This window comes from Polypterus senegalus, chromosome 18, assembly GCF_016835505.1.
Source record: "Polypterus senegalus isolate Bchr_013 chromosome 18, ASM1683550v1, whole genome shotgun sequence".
Classification (NCBI taxonomy): Eukaryota; Metazoa; Chordata; class Cladistia; order Polypteriformes; family Polypteridae; genus Polypterus; species Polypterus senegalus.
The window spans coordinates 51,925,333-51,945,861 of record NC_053171.1 but is presented as its reverse complement, the minus strand read 5'-3'; the positions used below and the strand labels follow the sequence as shown (position 1 = coordinate 51,945,861).

At 38.6% G+C, this 20,529-nt stretch overlaps 1 protein-coding gene across 2 annotated transcripts in view; it reads left to right on the top strand.

The window, feature by feature from the left end:
• LOC120518374 (RNA-binding protein 25-like) overlaps window positions 1-20,529 on the top strand; it is a 104,156-nt gene that overhangs the window by 4,709 nt on the left and 78,918 nt on the right. For both annotated transcript variants that reach the window (XM_039741150.1, XM_039741151.1), the window contains exon 2: window positions 16,503-16,627. In XM_039741150.1, coding sequence (XP_039597084.1) covers window positions 16,522-16,627 — 106 coding nt within the window. In that variant the 5' untranslated portion in view covers window positions 16,503-16,521. The remainder of the gene's footprint in view (window positions 1-16,502; window positions 16,628-20,529) is intronic.

Below are 20,529 nucleotides of genomic sequence, written 5' to 3'. Positions count from 1 at the left end.
CCGCTCTTGTTTACAACGCATTCGCTACAGTTACCCAGTCATTTTTAATGTAGTGACTTATGATTGTCAAGTCAGAATCTTCTGCCATGACTGTCCAGCTGTCACAAGTTAGGTCACTCTCCGCTGACCTGAGAGACATGGCGGTGCATTGCTTAAGACACTTATAAAACCTAGATTATATAAGTAAACTCGTTTTCTTTTTGGTTGGTGTAGCATACTGGGTTTCCTGAACCTGTATCATTTATAGAAAGCTCTCATTTTCAGCGCATGCTCCAAACCTCCCCCTCTATCGTTTTCAGTAACATTGTAGGATTTCATATCTTTACAAGTAAACTGCTATTGGTTATATTATTTTTTTGGGCATGAGGCGAATTAAATGGAAGCTTGGCGCTAAATGCCGTCTCCTGTAGCAGATTGGTTAGGCTCTACTCAGTTGGATGTTGACTAAGATTTAGTTTCTGGATGACATCAGAATAAGTGATTTCCCATATTGGTTGCGTTTCAACCAGGGCTTTGGAGTCGGTAGATAAATCCTTCGACTCCGATTCCAACTCTGACTCCTTAGTTTCTGGTACTTCTGACTCTGACTTCCCTACTCCGACTCCTCTGTATTTAATATGCTAATGTGTTTTCCATGTTGATTGAAGAAAGGCAGCATACACAACATTTAACCACAGAACTACTGGCTCAGGAAGGTGACTCTCTACTGTATTCGCCAGTTTAAACAAAAGACAAGAACCCCTGAATGCACATCAGGCCATAGCACACACCTCCACCTACATCATTACACTTGTTTATACACTCAGATTAATTTATTAAAACACATTGTATCTGAAATAAAATGAAAACACTTTTTGTAATGTACCATAATCCAGATTACAATATGTGAATGTCAGATTGTATAATAGCTCAGCTGAACTTCACACTAGTAGTAACACAACTATACACTGGGCATTATTCTTGCATCACAGAAGTACTTAATTATGACTATTGTTTGTGAAATGAGACATTTGAACTTGCTGTGTTTTTGTCACTACAATTTAAATTTATTAGGAGTCTGAGTCGGTACATTTTTGCCAACTCTGACCCCGACTCCAGTTACCCAAAATTGTCTCTGACTCCAACGCCCTGGTTACAACAATATTTTTGAGTTGCACAGATTTAAAATATGACTGTTCTTTTATCCAGTGGTTCTTTAACAATGCACAGTTTGAATGTGTAGCAAGTCCACATGTCCGATCTAAACGTTAAAGGTGACCATTAAGGAGCACACACCATTTTAATATGAAGTAGTAAAGTGCTTTTTCCTTAGAAAGCTTTAAGAGGCGCATTAGCGAAATATAATGGATTGGATACCAAAAATGAAGGTAATCAAAAATCTATATGCAGCAATATAGAGATACACAAGATTGATCTTGAGTCTCTAAGAACTGATATTGAATTGTTTAAATAAAAATTAATGATTAATCGGAAAATCTATTTTTTATACAGACCAATGTGCGACCCAGTTTTAGACAACATGCAAAACCCATTGGTCTCATGCTGTATACAGTCATATGAAAAAGTTTGGGAACCCCCTCAGCCTGCATAATAATTTACTCTACTTTCAACAAAAAAGATAACAGTGGTATGTCTCATTTCCTAGGAACATCTGAGTACTGGGGTGTTTTCCAAACAAAGATTTTTAGTGAAGCATTATTTAGTTGTATGAAATTAAATCAAATCTGCAAAACTGGCTATGCAAAAATGTGGGTCCCCTTGTAATTTTGCTGATTTGAATGCCTGTAACTGCTCAATACCGATTACTTGCAACACCAAATTGTTTGGATTAGTTCGTTAAGCCTTGAACTTCATAGACAGGTGTGTCCAATCATGAGAAAAGGTATTTAAGGTGGTCAATTGCAAGTTGTGCTTCCCTTTGACTCTCCTCTGAAGAGTGACCGCATGGGATCCTCAAAGCAACTCTCAAAAGATCTGAAAACAAAGCTTGTTCAGTATCATGGTTTAGGGGAAGGCTACAAAAAGCTATCTCAGAGGTTTAAACTGTCAGTTTCAACTGTAAGGAATGTAACCCGGAAATAGAAGGCCACAGGACAATTGCTGTTAAACCCAATTCTGGCAGGCCAAGAAAAATACAGGAGCAGCATATGCGCAGGATTGTGAGAACCCACAGATCACCTCCAAAGACCTGCAAGAACATCATGCTGCAGATGGTGTCTGTACATCGTTCTACAATTCAGTGCAATTTGCACAGAGAGCATCTGTATGGCAGGGTGATAAGAAAGAAGCCCTTTCTGTACTCGCGCCACAAAAGGAGTTGCTTGTTGTATGAAAATGATCATTTAGACAAGCCAGATTAATTTTGGAACAAAGTGCTTTGGACTGATGAGACAAAAATTGAGTTATTTGGTCATAACAAAAAGCGCTTTGCATGGCGGAAGAAGATCATCGCATTCCAAGAAAAACACCTGCTACCTACTGTCAAATTTGGTGGAGGTTCCATCATGCTGTGGGACTGTGTGGCTAGTTCAGGGACTGGGGCCCTTGTTAAAGTCGAGGGTCGGATTAATTCAACCCAATATCAACAAATTCTTCAGGATAATGTTCAAGCATCAGTCACAAAATTGAAGTTCCGTGCTCGGCAGCCATCACATTTAACGAGACTAGAGAGATTTTGTATGGAAGAATGGTCAAAAATACCTCCATCCAGTATCCAGACACTCATCAAAGGCTATAAGAGGCATCCAGAGGCTGTTATATTTGCAAAAGTAGGCTCAACTAAGTATTGATGTAATATCTCAGTTGGGGTGCCCAAATTTATGCACCTGTCTAATTTTATGATGCATATTGCATATTTTCTGTTAATCCAATAAACTTAATGTCACTGCTGAAATACTACTGTTTCCATAAGGCATCTCCTATATTAAAAGGAAGTTGCTACTTTGAAAACTCAGCCAATGATAAACAAAAATCCAAAGAATTAAGAGGGGTTCCCAAACTTTTTCATATGACTGTAAAATCCTGTATACCCCTGTATCCTGTATGTCCCCTTTGCGGCCTCAGTCATTCTCGGATTTTTCCTTAGAACCTAACTAATAATTGTTAGCGGAAACCGCAAATATCCTTCACAATTCTTATGACTTTTTTTTTGTGGCAATACTGTACGGTAGAGAGAACATGAAGCAGCTGTAGGGAAAACCATGACTTGGGATGGTGAAAGTAGCCAATAGAATTTGAAACTGCAACACCCAGCAGTCCCTGCAGTGGCTCTGATTGGTCTTCTGCCTAGGGTGCTAGGGCTGTTGAGGTCAAAGGATGTCAGCGTGGCTTTTAAAAAGGGGGCCGGTGACCAAAAGCCGAAAAATCATTTTGTGCGTCTGGATTGTCTGCCATCTGCCTGTGTACATGAGGACTGTAAGTGGATTCATGGCCATCCTGCAAAGAAAGGAGCGTCCTGAACCTGTCCACCCATCTTCCCCATTTCAGGAACTACCGGTAGGACTATCTGTACATTCCCATTCAATGTGCGGATCTCTGGACTATTTTCATCATTGCATTTCATCTGTTGCCGTTTTTCATTAACTTTTTCATGATTTACCGTGTGTGTTTTGTTTGAGTTTTGTTGTATCTAATGTGTAATCGCCGTAAGGGGAACAGGGGTGGTATCGTTGTTTTCTTATTTCATTTGTTTTCATTACGTTCTTTATTTGCTGTTTGATTACTGGTTTGCTTTGTTTTTGTCTCTTTTGTGAGTGTCCCTGGGTCAGGTTAAGGCTGAATGCTTCCCTGGAATTTCCACCATAAAAAAAAAAAAAATAAATCACTGTCTTCTCGATTGCGACTTCTCGTGCGACGCTACGCTCATTTAAAAGGATGAACCGTGCCTGTCCTTTTTGGCTGATTGCTTTGTTTCTCTCTCCTCCCCCAGACATTCTCTGCTCCTGTTAGGGGTTGTGCTCCCCTATGATGTTTGTCTATTGTTAAATCGATAACTAACTTCATACTGAGCTCCTTTTACTTCTGAAAGAGACATGTTTGTTTGAAGAGTTTGAATAAAGTTCCTGTCTCTACAATCTCCTGTGTTTCTGTGCAATTCTGTGCCCCAAGCGTTGCACTTTGTACATATTGTTCCAGTAGTTTTTAAAATAGTTTTTACAGTTCATTAGCAGTGTGTAATATGATCAGTGTTGCAGCAATTGTGATGCTCTTTGCATGAAAAAAAGTGTTCCATTAAAATTTCACATTTTCTTTGTTAATTGTGACGTTTACTTAAAGTGCAGCAAAAAAGTATTTGCCGTCCAGGGATGCATTAACCACAAGTATGTGGAAGTTTAAGGGTTAAAGCCCCAAGATTCCGCCGAAACGAGCTGCACTGTCTAAGGCTTCTGGCAATGAAAACGTGCTTGCATGAATTGCAGTACATCTAGCGGTAACATCAGCATTTTACATTCTAGCACTGCGGGAGACATAGCAGTACAGTATACAGGTATACCTTTACATTCTTTAATTTTAGGTAATGTATTATCTAAGAGTTTGAAATTAAATTAAAGCGTTTTGGGGGCATATTTAGGGTTTAAACTATGAAAATAGGCATTTTTTTTAACCACATCCAAAATTTGTATTTTTTCACAATTCGCGGGTGCTCAATGTACTGTATTAGGAAATTTCCTGAGAGAAACCGAGTAATGCAGCTAGAACAGGCTATAATGTAACTAATATAAATAAATTGGCAGATGAAAACAAACAGCAGTTATTGTAAGTAAAGCATAGGAATATTTATAGTAGTTGTGTTAATGTTAATATGCAATTTAACCCATCCCAAAAACTGTAGTTCCCACATGGTTGCAAATCCAATCAGCTTTCACATTAGTCTTCATTCCACAATTGAATTTTAACTATAATACACATAGTATATGAGTAAATTGGGGAGTAGCATATCTCTATGTCTCCAAGGTCTCCTCCACCTGCTCCCTACTTTCGCAACAGATCACAATGTCCTCAGCAAACATCATAGTCCACAGGGACTCGTGTCTAATCTCATCTGTCAACCTGTCCATCACCATTGCAAATAAGAAAGGGTCCAGAGCTGATCCCTGATGTAATCCCATGTCACTTCACCTCACTTCTTAACCAAGCTTCTTCTACTCTTTCCCATAACTTCATGTTGTGGCTCATCAATTTTATCCCCCTGTAGTTACTACAGTCTTGCACGTCCCCATTTATTCTTAAATATTAGCACCAGTACACTTCTTCACTCCTCAGGCATCCTCTCACTTTCCCAAGATTCCATTAAACAATCTGGTTAAAAACTCCACTACCATCTCTCCTAAACACCTTCATGTTCCCTCAGGTATGTCATCTGGACCAACGGCCTTTCCATTCTTCATCCTCTTCATAGCTGTCCTTGCTTTCTCCTTGGTAATCTGTTGCACTTCCTGATTCACTATCTCCACATCATCCAACTTCTTCTCTCTCTCGTTCTCTTCATTCATCAGCCTCTCAAAGTACTCTTTACATCTTCTTAACACACTCTCCTCGCTTGTGAGTAAGTTTCCATTTTTATCCTTTATCACTCTAACCTGTTGCACTTCTTTCTCAGCTCGGTCCCTCTGTCTAGCCAATTGGTACAGGTCCTTTTCTCCCTCTTTAGTGTCCAGCCTCTCATAGAACTCATCATACTTTAGCCTTCGCCTCTCTTCTCCTTATCTCCTTTTACTCTTGTCTGCTTTCTGCATCTCCCTGACTGTCCCACTCCTCCTTCACCATTCTCTTCCTCTGTATACTCTCCTGTACTTCCCCATTCCACCATAAGGTTTCCTTTTCCTCCTTCCTCTGCCCAAATGTCATACCAAGCACCCTTCTTGCTGTCACCCTTACTGCTTCTGCTGTAGTTTCCCAACTGTCTGGTAACACTTCAATACCACCCAGTGCCTGTCTCACCACCTCCTCCTCCTCCCTCCACTTAAACTTGCAGTCTTCCTTTTGCAACTTCCACCATATGATCTTTGGCTCTGCTCTCATTCTCCTCCTCCTCTTGATTTCCAACATAATCCATTAGACCACCATCTTATGCTGCCTAACTACACTTTCCTCTGCCACCACTTCGCAGTCTTCAATCTCCTTCAGATTGACTCTTTGGTATAGGATATAATCTACCTGTGTGCATCTTCTTCCACTCTTGTATGTCACTCTATGTTCCTCCCTCTTCTTAAAATACATACTACTCATAGCCATGTTTATCCTTTTTGCAAAATCCACTATCCTCTGACCTTGACACCATACCTACCAATCACCTCCTCATCTCCTCTGTTCCCTTCACCAATATGTCCACTGACATCCGCCCCAATCACCACTCTGTCCCTTGGGTAGAATGTCCATCACTTCATCCAACTCACTCCAGAAATCTTCTTTCTCATCCATAGCACACCCAACTTGCACTAACAACATTCATCATCACACCTCCAATTCCCAGCTTCATAATCCTTACTCTGTCTGACACTCTTTTCACCTCCAAAACACTCATGACATACTGTTCCTTCAGAATAACTCCTGCCTCATTTCTCCTCCCATCCACACCATGATAGAACAATTTGAATCCTCCTCAAATCCACCTGGCCTTACTTCCCTTCCATTTAGTCTCTTGCACACACACTATATCAACCTTCCTGTTTTGAGGATTTGTAACGGGCACGTTAATAATTGTAAAACCACCTCTAATAGTAGAAAGTGAAAGAAAAATCTAGTTACTGTATGTATCCAAAATCTGCCTCCAGCCAATATTGAAATAAGGGTGGAAGAGAAGATATAGGACACAGTGGCTGAGAAAGCAACAGTGGTAAAACAAAAATAAAAGTGTAAACTTGCACATGGAGAAAATTGAGAAAAAAGAAGTTAGAGGTCCTGTGTGAAGCCTTGAATCATCTACAAAGGGTGGCCAGATCAGAACATAAACTCGACAGATAGTGGCAGTTCAAACAGAGGTGAGAATTTGTTGCTGAAGCAAAGTACATCTGTTTATGTTGGCATTAATCCATCCAACACAATGATGGCACCTAGCCTGGAGCACACAGACCACATTCGGAGTTAGTCAGAAACAGATAGCAATCATGTTTTAATGTTTTTTTTTTTATTTAATATAGCAATGTATTATTTTACCTTTTTGCTTTGGGTCATTATGAACAACCCACAAGGTTTTGTGTGCTGTGCATACAGTCCCCTCCAAAAATGTTGGAATAGCATGGCCAGTTAATCTGTTTTTGTTGTCCAGTTAAGACATTTGTGTGTCAGATGAAAATATGAGAAGAGAGATCAGAGATTCAGGCTTAATTCCCTGGTGCTTGCATCTAAATATGTTAAAACACCATAGAACACAGCACATGTATCAAACCATCCAGTTTTTCAAGTGAACAAAATTATTGGAACCTGACAAGCTTATAGGTGTTTCTTGTTACTCAGGTATGTCGATTAAAATTGATTGCTTAATCCTTAAGTAACCCGGAATATCTACTTGAATTTTAAGCTTTGGCTTTCACATGTCAAGTCTGCATTTGTATGAGTATTAAGAAGGGTAGACCAATATGAAGACTTCTGTCTATGGGAGAACAGCATGCCATTCTGAAGCTAAGAAAAAGGGTAAAATCCATTAGAGATTTCAAAAACATTGCGCATAGCCAATGCCACAATTTGGAATTTCCAGAAAAAGATAGAAGCCACTGATGTACTGAGCAACAGACATCGAACCTGTCATCCAAGGAAAACAACCGATGACAGGTAAATGGTTAGAGCAGTAAAGAAAAACCCCAAACAACATTCACTAACTTTATGAAACGCCTTCAGTCAGAAAAATCTATATAAAAATTGGAGCTGCTTATTAATCTTCGTTAACCAGCCTGATTAACACGTTAAATTTCTACGATTACATTTTTTAATGCAACCTCCATAATATGTTCATTTAATCTGGTCAATTGACTACGCATAACACTGAAGGGCCAAGTACTTCCAAGTCTCTTAATAGCATTTGACCATTTCATGTGTTCTTTCTTGTAATGGTCTATATCCACACACATCAGTAGAGTCCCCAGTCATCCTGTGAAATGGGATATCTTGCCATATTGGAACATAAAATATAGAGTAACATATTGAATTAGTAACTGGCATGATTCGTCTTTTATTTTTGTACATTTGTGTACTTCACATATACACTAACTCTTCAAAGTGCAGAGAATCGCATGAAAACTATTAAATTCAAACCAGTTTTGCAAGCGTAGTGAAGAAACTTCCATTTTGTATCACACTAAAAGTGTAGACAGATCAACACTGTGTGGACAGTACTTGCAGTCTGCCAATGTAAGTTCCGTCTTGGCACGTCAGAGACTGTTGAAGGTATAGTTGTGACCAGAAACTGCACAATGCAGGTAAAGAGCAGATGACACAGAGTGAGTCGCCTGATTCCTTATACCTCACTTGGACTACCTCCATCCCCAATGCAAACATGATGTGCTGACGTCATCTTTCCAATCGGGAGAGCTGGGAGTTACTGAGATATTTTGTGTTTTCTGTGGTGTGAAAGTTAATTAAAAAATACATTTTGGTCCTATAAACTCGGGTTTTGGTTGCTGCCAAGGAACCATGTGGGCATTTGTAAATGGTTTTTTTTCCCCTTTAGAAGAGTTTTTTTGCCTTTTTTTTTTTTGTTTCCCCCTCCTCTTCACCCGCACAAGAACAAAACAAGCTGGATGTTAGGGCGTGTGGTTGGAGAAGTTACTTGTTGTGTGTACCTGTTTTTTAGTTATTTGTATTTGAACTAGTGTTGATGAGGAAGGACAGAAAACAGTGGTAGCTGTACCAGCATCTGTAAGTAAATAAACAGCATCATTGCAATAAATAGATAAGTAACAAAAACAGCGAATCCTTATTTTTAAAAAAGGAAAAAAGTGGTGTGTAAGTAGGCGGCCAGTGTTAAGTTGACCAATCAGGCACTGAAGGCCGTAAGAGCAGATAAGACAGTAGGAAGTTAGCTAACAACAGATATTCACTAAGCAAATTTTTATTTAGATTGAGTAGTTTTTTAGATGTCAGGAAGTAGAGCAGTCAAGGAGGGCGATAGCGTAATGCTTCAATAATACAAAGGAGTACAAGAGGTGCGATTGGAGAGCTTTTAAGTAAGGAATAAAAGGAGCGTCAAGTTAGGAGAACAGACAGTGAAATGTAACGTAACCTCATAGAAGAATTAACATTATGCAGTCAAGAGGGAGAGATTACAGGATCTTCCAGGACAAGAAGTTGTAAAATAGCTGTAAGCAGTTCTATAATTTCGTTGTCTTAATTTTTGCCATTTAAATTAAATCCTTTAATTTTAGAAGGCAGTTTTAGTAATCCTGAATCAAATTTTAAAAATAAATCCAGTGCAGTGCAAGTCCTGTTGGATGTTGCAACCTTTTAGGTGACTGCCTAAAGGAGCCAATCTTCTATGAGGGCTACCTCTTCAGGAGATGCCACATGATTCAGCCCCTCAAACTAAGGGCCAGTGAAGTGAAGGAGATGTTGGGTAGACTGCCTTCTAGTAGAGAGTTGGTAGACCTGGTCCAGGTGTCCTTTAAAGAAATAGTGTGCACTCCAAAGGTGGCACAGGAGGAGAATCCGTATCAGAAAGGTAGGGAGAGGTGGGTCTTGGTCGCAAGGCATAATGTAAAAGAGGCATCAACTGTGTCATACAGTTTTCAGGTCCTTGTGGAGATTCTGAGGTGGTATGTAGGCATTAGGAGCCCCAAGGGGCCACCTCAGAACCAGTTTCCCGAAAGAGAGAGGTAGTGGTAGTTGGGGACTAAATCTTTAGAGGGATTGAAGTGCACGTTTGCTCCAGAGACAGAATCTTGCACGATGTGTTGCTTGATAGGCTGGAAGGGTGGATAGGCTCTTGGCCAGAGCCGGGCTAGATCCAGTTGTCGTTGTCCATGTTGGAACAATGACTTATATAAGGGCAGTTTGTCAGTTCTGTGATCCATATTTAATGAATTAGATGCCAGGCTGAGGAGTAGAACTTACAAGTTAGTTTTCTCTGAAGCTCTGCCAGTGCCACGTGACAGTCCAGGTAAGATTGAGAAGATTAGAAGGCATAACGTATGGCTCAGATCTTGGTGCACGATACAGAATAGAAGTGTGTGGGTTTATTGGGTGTTCCTTTTGGAACAGATGGGACCTGTTCCACTGTGACGGCTTGGGTCTAAACCGGAGTGGCACCAATGTTTTGGGGAAGCATGTGGTTAGTCAAGGATTATTTAAACTAGGGAATGGAGGAGCAGGGAGTTTAGGACAGGTCAGTGTTAGAACTATACATGGTGGAATAAACAATAGTGTAAAAATAAAAATGCATAATGATGAAAATTCTAACCCAGCATTTAAATGTAAATGTAAAAGTAAAATAAGTAACACATTAAAAATAGCTTGCCCTAATGCTAGAAGTATCACAAATAAAACAAGTGTACTGGAGTTGTATGTAGAGTAGCATAATTTATTTTATAGCAATAACGGAAACCTGGCTAACAATGATGTGGATCAGCATAACATAGAGGGATATACATTTTTTAAAGAAGGATAGACAACAGGAAAGGTGATGAGGTTGTTGTTTATGTCCAAAAGAATTGAAACACATAGCGGAGCAGAAGAGATTTTAGAAGTAATCAATGATTGTTTTTTAACACAGTATGTTAAAGCACCAATGTGGTGTGAAGGTTGCCTAAATTTATTTTTTTTTGTTAAAATCAGGGTAGAGTTGAGGGTGTAGAGGTGATTGAAGCACTAGGATCAAATGACCATAATGTAATATAATTCTCAGTGTTGCAGAGTGTAGATGCAAAGACTAAAACTTAAATTTAAGGTTGATAGGGCAGATTTTGAGCAAATGTGGCAAAGTCTAAGGAGGATAGACTGGGATAAGCTTCTGAGTGTGATGACAGTTGAGGAATAGTTAAAGGTTTAAAAAATGTTTTATATGTAATGCAGGACAGGTACATACCTAAATTTGGAATTAATAGGAAATCTCTGCACTGGGTTAATAATGAGTTAAAGAAGCTGCAAAGGAAAAAATAAGTGTATAAGGCACATAAGACTAATAACTCCAATGTGAATCATTGAGAACATGAGGGCAACCATTAAGAAGGATATTAGGGAGGATAAAAGACAGTTGGAGAGGAATATAACTGATAAGATGAAAGATGACCCAAAGAGGTTCTTTTTGGTGTTTTTAGTAGTAAAAGAAGAGACAAGTAGGAGGTGAAGTACCTCAGGAATAGTAAAGGGGAATTAAAAAATGCAGACGGTAAAATGGTGGATTCTCAAAATAAGCATTTGTCTGAGGCCTTCACAAGTGAGGAAATATGAGGGATGTTCAAAAAGTTTTTGCACTTTTATATTTTCGTTGGAAACGGTGAAGGTGGGAGTTGTAGTAATTGGTTGTGTCTGAGAGTGTCAAGTGACTAGTTCTGTCGGGCAAACCGGCTGCCCTTGCATTTTAGTACAAACTGTCTCCCCGTGGTGAAGATGGTTACAAAATGTATAAATTGCACCAAAGAAGAACAGCATTCTGTGTTATGCTTTTTCGGGGGAGAATGCGTGCCTGGAGCAAAAATTCATCTCTGCGTGTGTGCTCAATATAGGGATAAAGTTCTCTCTCGTAGAGTTGTCTATGAGTAGATTGAAATGTTCGATTATTGCCATACTAAATGTGATTAATGCAGAGGGCTCCGGATGTCCAGCTACAGACACAACCACAAGTAATGGAGAAAGAACCCTGATGTGAAAGCAGCGGTGCATCAGTGGCTACACACTCAACCAAAAACATTTTTTGCTGATGGCATTAAAAAGTTGATACGATGCTGGGAAGGTGACTATGTAGAAACGTGATGTAGTTTGTTTTTGAAATTCTTAATAAGTAGAGTTAAAAAAAAAAAAAATGTGCGGAAACGTTTTGAATTTCCCTCATATATAACATCCCTGTGGTAAATGGAACTACTAAGGAAGAATGTCAGTAAATGTAAAATATTACATATAGAAAGCAAAACTGTTAAGTTTGAATACACAGTGGGAGGTCTGAAAATTGAGATTACCCCTTATGAGAAGAATTTAGGAGTTATAGTGGAGTTGAGGCTATCAAGTTACAGACCGTGTTCAGACACCAGAAGGCTAACATAATGTTTGGTTATATAGCATAGTGTGTAAATTGGAAGTCCAAGGAGGTTCTGCTCAAGCTTGATATTTTAAAATGAGAGACCATGCGGACACAGTTAGAAACTTGTTATGGGTAAATTTTGTACAAACATTGGGAAGTTTTTCTTTACACAGAAAAGCACACATACCTGGCATAAGCAACTAAGTAGTGTGGTAGACAGTAAGACTTTAGGGACTTTCAAAACTAGACTTTTTTGAAAACTTTTTTTGAAGAATTAAATTGATAGGACTGGTGAGCTTTTTTGGGATGAATGGCCTGTTCTCATTGTTCTAATGGTATGTTGTTGTTTAATTTGCTGTCACCCACTATAGCCTACATTAGCCTTTATTATGCTGGAACCAGTAAAAATAAACAACAATCAGCACAACTTGATCATGCAAATATTTGTCTATTTGGGCTGAAGGTTAAGGTAGTTATGTCTTATGTTTTAATTCATAAATTATACCTTATACCAGTAACGGCACACATGCAATGAATACAGTAATACCTCGCTATATCGCGCTTCGACTTTCGCATCTTCACTCTTCGCAGATTTTAAACGTAAGCATATCTAAATATATATCACGGATTTTTCGCTGGTTCGCGGATTTCTGCGGACAATTTGTCTTTTAATTTATGGTACATGCTTCCTCAGTTTGTTTACCCAGTTGATTTCATACAAGGGACGCTATTGGCAGATGGCTTAGAAGCTACCCAATCGGAGCATGTATTACATATTAACTAAAACTCCACAATGATATAAGATATGCTTCCCGTGCGGTGCTTGATTGTTTGCTTTTCTTTCTCTCTCACCCTCTCTGTCATTCTCTGCGCCTGACGGAGGGGGTGTGAATAGAGGGGCTGTTTGCCTAGAGGATACGGACGCTCCTCTATGAGCGTCTACAAAATGCCGCTTTATCGTGGTGCTTCGGCATACTTAAAAGCACGTATTGATTTTTTTATTGTTTGCTTTTATCTCGCTCTCTCTCTCTCTCTGACATTCTCTGCTCCTGACGGCACTCTTTTGAAGAGAAGATATGTTTGCATTCTTTTAATTGTGAGAAAGAACTGTCATCTCTGTCTTGTCATGGAGCACAGTTTAAACTTTTGACTAAAGGGTGTTATTTCATGTCTAGAGGGCTCTAATAATGTTAACCGTGTGGGAGAGTTTATAAGGGCTTAAAATATATAAAAATAACCATACAAACATATGGTTTCTACTTCGCGGATTTTCATCTATCGCGAAGGGTTCTGGAACGCAACCCCCGCGATCGAGGAGGGATTACTGTACACTTATAGCTTTCATCCTCTTTCTCTGTACGTTTAACAGTCGTTTGCTCAGAGGTTGATGTGCTTGATGCTTCCTGAGCAGCTCTTCTTTTCTCCACACTAGCGGCCCGCTTCTTCTGTCGGCATCTTTTCACGCTAGAACTAATTAAGTCAGTGTTTGTGTTGCAATTACTTGGTACGCTTTCCTTTATTTTTCACTTAAGCTGGCACTTAAGTCTTCAGTCTGCCTCAAGAATGATTTAAGATATGAAGAGGTAAGGTAAGTGACAACAAAGGTGGTAAGGATGAGAACGGCGCCGGTACGCATGCACCGCACGGCCACCATGCTGGTCTCTGCTAAGAGGTGATTCTGCAATAAAACTACATAGACCAGTTTGAGTGGCCTTGTAAGCTTTTCTTGTCCACTAGGTTTAAAATGCCTGACTACCTTTTTTGTTGTTTTTTTTTGTTTTTTTTTACATTAGTCATAAGTTGTGCAACTTTGGATGCTTTCTCCATCATTGTTGGTAGAAAAGCACTTGAGAAAATCATGTTATGATTATGAGCACTATAGTTTAATCTGGTGTAGACGTGCCAGGCAACAGTTCTGTTTGCTCCTCGTTCAGTAGCGGTCAATTCTGAAAATTTTTTTTTAAAACAGTAAAGTGCAAATGTTTTCATCTGTTACAATCATGCTTGCTTCAAATGGGGTTGCAAACAGCACCCTGGACACAAGATTGTAGCTCTCATTAATGTAATAGATGGTAGCAGATAGGAAAGAGTTTTTCTCAGTTTTTGGTCCAAATATCGGTTGTGTCCGCACACCCATAATTATTGACGGCCCCTACCATATTACATACGATATCCTTTCCCAGTTTTTGGCTTTTTCTACCATGTGCCATGATATGGTCGTAAGATGGGGCAGTTATCTCTTTAAACTTCAGACTTTACAATTTTGGCTGCCTTGTCAACCAAGTACCAAGTCAAGTTGAACACCAGACACTGTGTCATAAAGCTGAATTTTCTTGCAAACAAAATCCACACATTTATCCCATGCTTCACTTTTAGCTTTAGTTGTTACTTTTGACAAGTTTGGCAAGAATGACAGTTTAGTTTGACCCTACGCTAACGCACACACATGACACTTTAAATCTGAGGTTGCCTGACTTGTGTCCACTGTTTGATAGCACATTTATCACAGCTGGCAGATGGCACTTGGTTTTAATTGAAAATGACTGCCAAATGTCAGAATTCCCTTTACTGAGTTTTGCAGCCTTGTACTCTTTTAATGCTGTCCGTGGATATAAAGTTGGCTCTGAGCTCTTTGATTTTGAGAACACTGCATGTAGCAGTATAGCCATGCCTCCTAACTGCTAAAGGCAAATTAATTATATGACTTCTGTATATAGAGAGAATGCATGTATGTTCTGTTTTACTTTTATTTTTAATTTCGCATACTGTAATTCTTGATATGGGTATTGACTGCCCGCAGTAGTGAATATCAGTCCCGCGTTGTAATCAGTTTATATTGTGACGCTTGTGTCCTGCAATGCAAACTTCTACCTTGGAGCCTAAGCTTGCAACATCTGAGTGAATATGTCAGGTTTATTTATGTTGTTCTTCATTTACATTTGAAAACGTCTTGAATGTGTACTGAGGATATATACAAAGAATGTGTTTTGTTTGAATAATTTGTGGGTTTGTTTCCCCAACCATCTAAAACAGTTTGACTCTATACAAAGGAAAATATACAGTATGAAGGTATTTTCTTAGATTTTATTCTGTATTAATACCTACATTATTTATTTGAAACTGACAAGAGATTTTTTTGTGTTCTCCTGTAAAACTTGAAAGCTTTAAGATTTTACAATTAAGGTTTTATTTGGAGTTGACCAAATAATTTAGTTGTGCATTTTGTTTGAGTTCTCCTGTAACACCTGAAGCTTTTGACTGGTTAGAATTAAGATTTTTAGTTTATTATATATACACACCTATTTTATTTTTTGAAATACAGTTGTGTAATGTTCTATAGTACATTTGTCATGTTCAGCTTCTGGCAAGAAATAAATATTTAAACCAAATTTAACCTAATGATATCTTCACATGTCACTTAGAAGTAAAAAGTATCTTTCAAGCTTGACAGAAATAGTGTTTTGATTTACATCGTGATACATATCGATATTGACATGATATGAAAAAAAATGTGCTAAGATTTTTTTCTGTATTATCCAGCCCTATGTGAATTGTCGAAATAACAGGAGAAAAATTTTAAAATGCATTGAAATTAACTTAAAGTTAACATTGTTAAAAAGAGCCTATTTTTTTTACAATTTAGAAACAAAAATGTCTTTGTTGTCCTCTGACTGTGGGTGCTTGTCTCTGTTTAAACAGACATAGCTCTTCTCAAAGTATAGCACCTTGGAGTTAAGGTTAAAACTGTATTTTAAAGAAAGGTAAATTGCAGTGAATTTGAAGTGGTACTTTATAAGGTGGGTGTTTTAGACAAACATTTTAAATATGGGATTATTTTATAATTGTGCTAAATGTTTAAAATTCATGTTTAGAAGAGTGGAGGAGTTCAGGGAATGTTATGATGATGAATAAATAGACAAAACTAGAAACCTCTTTCTGTTTGGAATAATTAGTGCTGATTCATCAGAAGTTCACATTGTCAGCGTGTTCCCTCCAACCAAAATTCAAGGTCACTTTTACTTATGAGAAGGTTTTAGCAAGCATTGGATGAGAAATAGCCACCTGTCGTTCTGTTACTTTGGGATATCAAGGAGGGCATTGATCTTCGTTATGGCTTTATTAACATGAAAGCAAAAGTTAGTCGAGACTTGCCATTACACTGTGGGCTCTTTATATCTGTTTTAGATTAAAAAAAAATCTAGCATCACTAACAGAATTATAGGAAACGGTATGCTCCATACAAAATGAAACCTGTTTAGGGATAAGTGAAGATGTCCGTTTTAGTTTTTTTGTTCACTCATGACAATGGTCCTTTTTTTTTTTTTTTTTTTTGCAGGTCGGTTCAGCTTTTAAAAATGTCTTTTCCACCTCATCTAAATCGTCCACAAATTGGGATTCCTCCTTTACCACCAGGGATGCCACCTCCGCAGTTTGCAGGCTTTCCTACAACAGTTCCACCTGGTATGTTCTTCTTTTGTATGCATTTACATTTATCCATGTCAAAAATGAATTGGATTGTGATTCACTATTCGTAAAGAGCTACAGTGTATGTTCAGTATGTTTATTCTCCTTTGGTTCCAAATACCAATTAATTAGATGAACAATTTATCCAAGGTCATTTTATTCCAACTTCTTTGTTCTGTTTAAAGTAAGTCTCAAAACAACTTTTAAATGGATTTAATCACAAACTCTGTCACAGCATCCCTCTAAGAACTAATTTTGACATTACTGGTATAACAGAATTGTCAGCTAATTAGCCTGTTAGTAGTGGCATTTGTTAATCCACAGTTGCCAAAATCATACCTGTTTTTGCTTGTTTTATATTAATATAAGTAGTGAATTTGTTGCCCGGGAAAGCTTTTATCTCTGTCTAAAAAATTAAAACGTGTGCATCAGTAGGCTTTGCACCCTAGAAACCAAGTTATCCAAACTAATTAGTTACCACTGTGATGCTGATCTTTCTGATCATAAAATAGGTCATTACGATAGCAATTCATGAAAAAAAATCATAATTGCCAAATTTTGGTATTTGAGGGTTCCTCTAAAGTGCCTCTTTCTCTTGAATGATTTGGCTCAGTTTATTCACATCGTCACCTCATAACAGGTGTAAGTTTTAAATTTGGTATTTTGTCATCCAGCCATTTTAGCCCTAGACCGTCCTCAAACAGACACAGAGACACACTCACTCATCATCAAGATATCAATGTTTTCAGTTATCAGGAGACCCTAAAACATCAAGATCCGTCAAAAACCAGAGATGGAGGGGGAGAGCGCAAAGCAATAAGCTAAGACTTTTCCTGTAGTATTGACAACTGATAAAGAAACAATGGCTTTTTAACCAGAACGTTACATTCTGGGTTTGTCCACATCTCAGTCTCCTTAGCTCTGGCCTTGTGTCGTTTTTTTCATATTTAATATATCCGCCAGTATTTGTTAATCTATGTCTCTCTTGCACTTGATTTGTCCATCTGCTTCACATAGTGATTACTAAGACATGTTAACTAAATTGGCAGAATTAAATCAAGACACAAGACTGCCTTTGTTTTCTGTCCATCTTAATTACTGTGGGCATTGGTATGCTAAAATTTGGTAATGGTTTCCAGTATTGTGTAATTGAATCCATAGTTAATACTGTAATTGCAAAGTAAACCATAGTTTCCCTGAATAAAACGTGTTCTCCATTTGGACAGTGAAAAACTGCTTTAGCCCAACCACTTAGGGGTATACTCACTTTTGTTGCCAGTGGTTTAGACATTAATGGCTGTGTGTTGAGTTATTTTGAGGGAGACAGCAAATTTACACTGTTATACAAGCTGTACAATGACTACATTGTATCAAAGTGTCATATATCCAGTGTTGTCCAATGAAAAGATATAATAAAATATTTACAAAAATGTGAGGAGTGTACTCACTTTTGTGAGATACAGTCATGGCCGAAATTATTGGCACCCCTGGAATTTTCCCAGAAAATGCACCATTTCTTGCAGAAATTGTTGCAATTACAGGTGTTTTGGTATACACGTTTATTTCCTTTATGTGCATTGGAACAGCATAAAAAAACAGAGAAAAAAAAGCCAAATCTGACATTTCACACAAAACTCAAAAACCGGGCTGGACAAAATTATTGGCACCCTCAACTTAATATTTGGTTGCATGCCCTTTGGAAAAAATAACTGAAATCAAGTGCTTCCTATAACCATCAGTAAGCTTGTGACACCTCTCAACTGGAATTTCCGACCACTCTTCTTTTGCAAACTGCTCAAGGTCTCTCAGATTTGAAGGGCGCCTTCTCCCAACAGCAATTTTGAGATCTCTCCATAAGTGTTCAATCAGGTTTAGATCCAGGCTAATTGCTGGCCACTTCAGACCTCTCCAGCGCTTTGTCTTTAACCATTTCTGGGTGCTTTTAGAGGTACGTTTGGGGTCATTGTCCTGCTGGAACACCCATGACCTCTGACACACACCCAGCTTTCTGACATTGGGCCCTACATTGCGACCCAATATCTTTTGGTAGTCTTCAGATTTCATGATGACTTGCACACAGTCAAGGCATCCAGCGCCAGAGGCAGCAAGACATCCCCAAAACATCTTAGAACCTCCACCATGTTTGACTGTAGGTACTGTGTTCTTTTGTTCGTAGGCCTCATTCCGTTTTCTGTAAACAGTAGAATGATGAGCTTTACCAGAAAGCTCTACCTTGGTCTCATCTGTCCAGAAGACGTTCGCCCAGAAGGATTTTGCTTCCTCAAATACATTTTGGCAACCACTCAGAGTATTTATATCACTTTATCTGAGAGTGAATCACAGCAGCTGATCGGAAAGGAAATTATCAATATACAGCTTCAAGGAGACGCTGTCTCACCCACTGCAAAATGTTTTAAAGCCTTTACTGTACGGACCTCGCGGTTCAGAAACAGAAACGATATCATTTATAAGGTGAAATTCAGCAAAATATGTTTATTAAATTACACAGATAAAACTTTAACTTCATTTAAATAATCTATATTCTTCACTGGGAGTGTCGTTAAGGATAGAATAGTTAAACATGTACTACGAAGATATTTCAATGTTCTTTAAACGTTTTGAAGAATCGGCGCTAAGCTTACAGATGGCTTAACGTCTATTACAGAACTGATTGTATGGCGATCGGTTACTTGGGGAAAGAAAAGCACTGACTGCAGTGACGGCTACGCCAATATATATTGAATATAAAACAGAAAGAGAAAATAACAACACAGCTAAAAACACAGCGACAAATTTCGGCAAAAGTTAAATCCTTGTGTCATGAGCACGAGGCGGCTATACAGTGTCTGCAACAGACGTAGCCATCCACTGTGCATAAGCTACCTTACTGACGGGCGGGCGAAGGAGCCACCGATTCTTCCTCTGCCCAGTGCCACCACAAGCCTGGAGCCGCCCCTGATTGTACTGCTGCAATAAATTATTTCATTGAAGTGAAACACATGTTTAATAACGTGCTTTAACTCCTATCATCATGAAAATGATATCACGTATACATCTCAGTATTTTAGTTATTCAGAGAACTGTAATATTACGAATGTAATTGATTCTGTGTCCAGTTGGAGGAAGAGTGCCGGTTTAAAAAGCAAGTAGTGATTCACACACAGAGCACATAGAAGTTCAAATACAAAACAAAGCATTTAACGTGCTACTTTAATTACGATGTGATTTGAGAAACTGGTTAATTAAACAATTTTAAGATGAAGTTTATGATGTTCTACTTTAATGACAAAATAAACTACGTGATTAAAGTGGAAATGTCGAGATTGAAGTTGACATTTCGTGCTTTTTCCCACTGTGTGCCTTTTTTCTCTGTACCCTAATAAGCTTTCATATGACACTCAGACAGTGGGCTTACAACTCGGCTTTTCACGGCGACTTTGATATGTGACTTCTTTTTTATTTCCGGCACTGTGCGATTTGTGAATGTGAGCTTTCAAGTTTCTCCAACACGCTATGTTACTCGATCAACTTCCTTTTGTTGATTATACCATGGTTTATTTGAACAAATAGTATGTTTTTCATTTGCCTCCACTTGGTATTCGCTGAAATTCTTATATTTTCCCCCGTGCTTTTCCCATTGTCTTTTCACAGAAGGCTGCGCTTAAGGGCGGTTTATATTGATTTGCATATTCAAATAGGCGTAATTCTGGGAGGATTTGGGGCGTTACATAATGCGCGTGCATGAGCGTTAGTTTTCACGCTGATCGGGATTTATGTAGCGGAAGAACGTGGAAGTTGGAGTACGCACAGATTCCTGCATCTGGATTTTTCTGTGCGTAAACAGATTTCGGCTTTTGTGCTTACGCCATGTTATAGTGCGAGTTCTACGCACAGCGTTA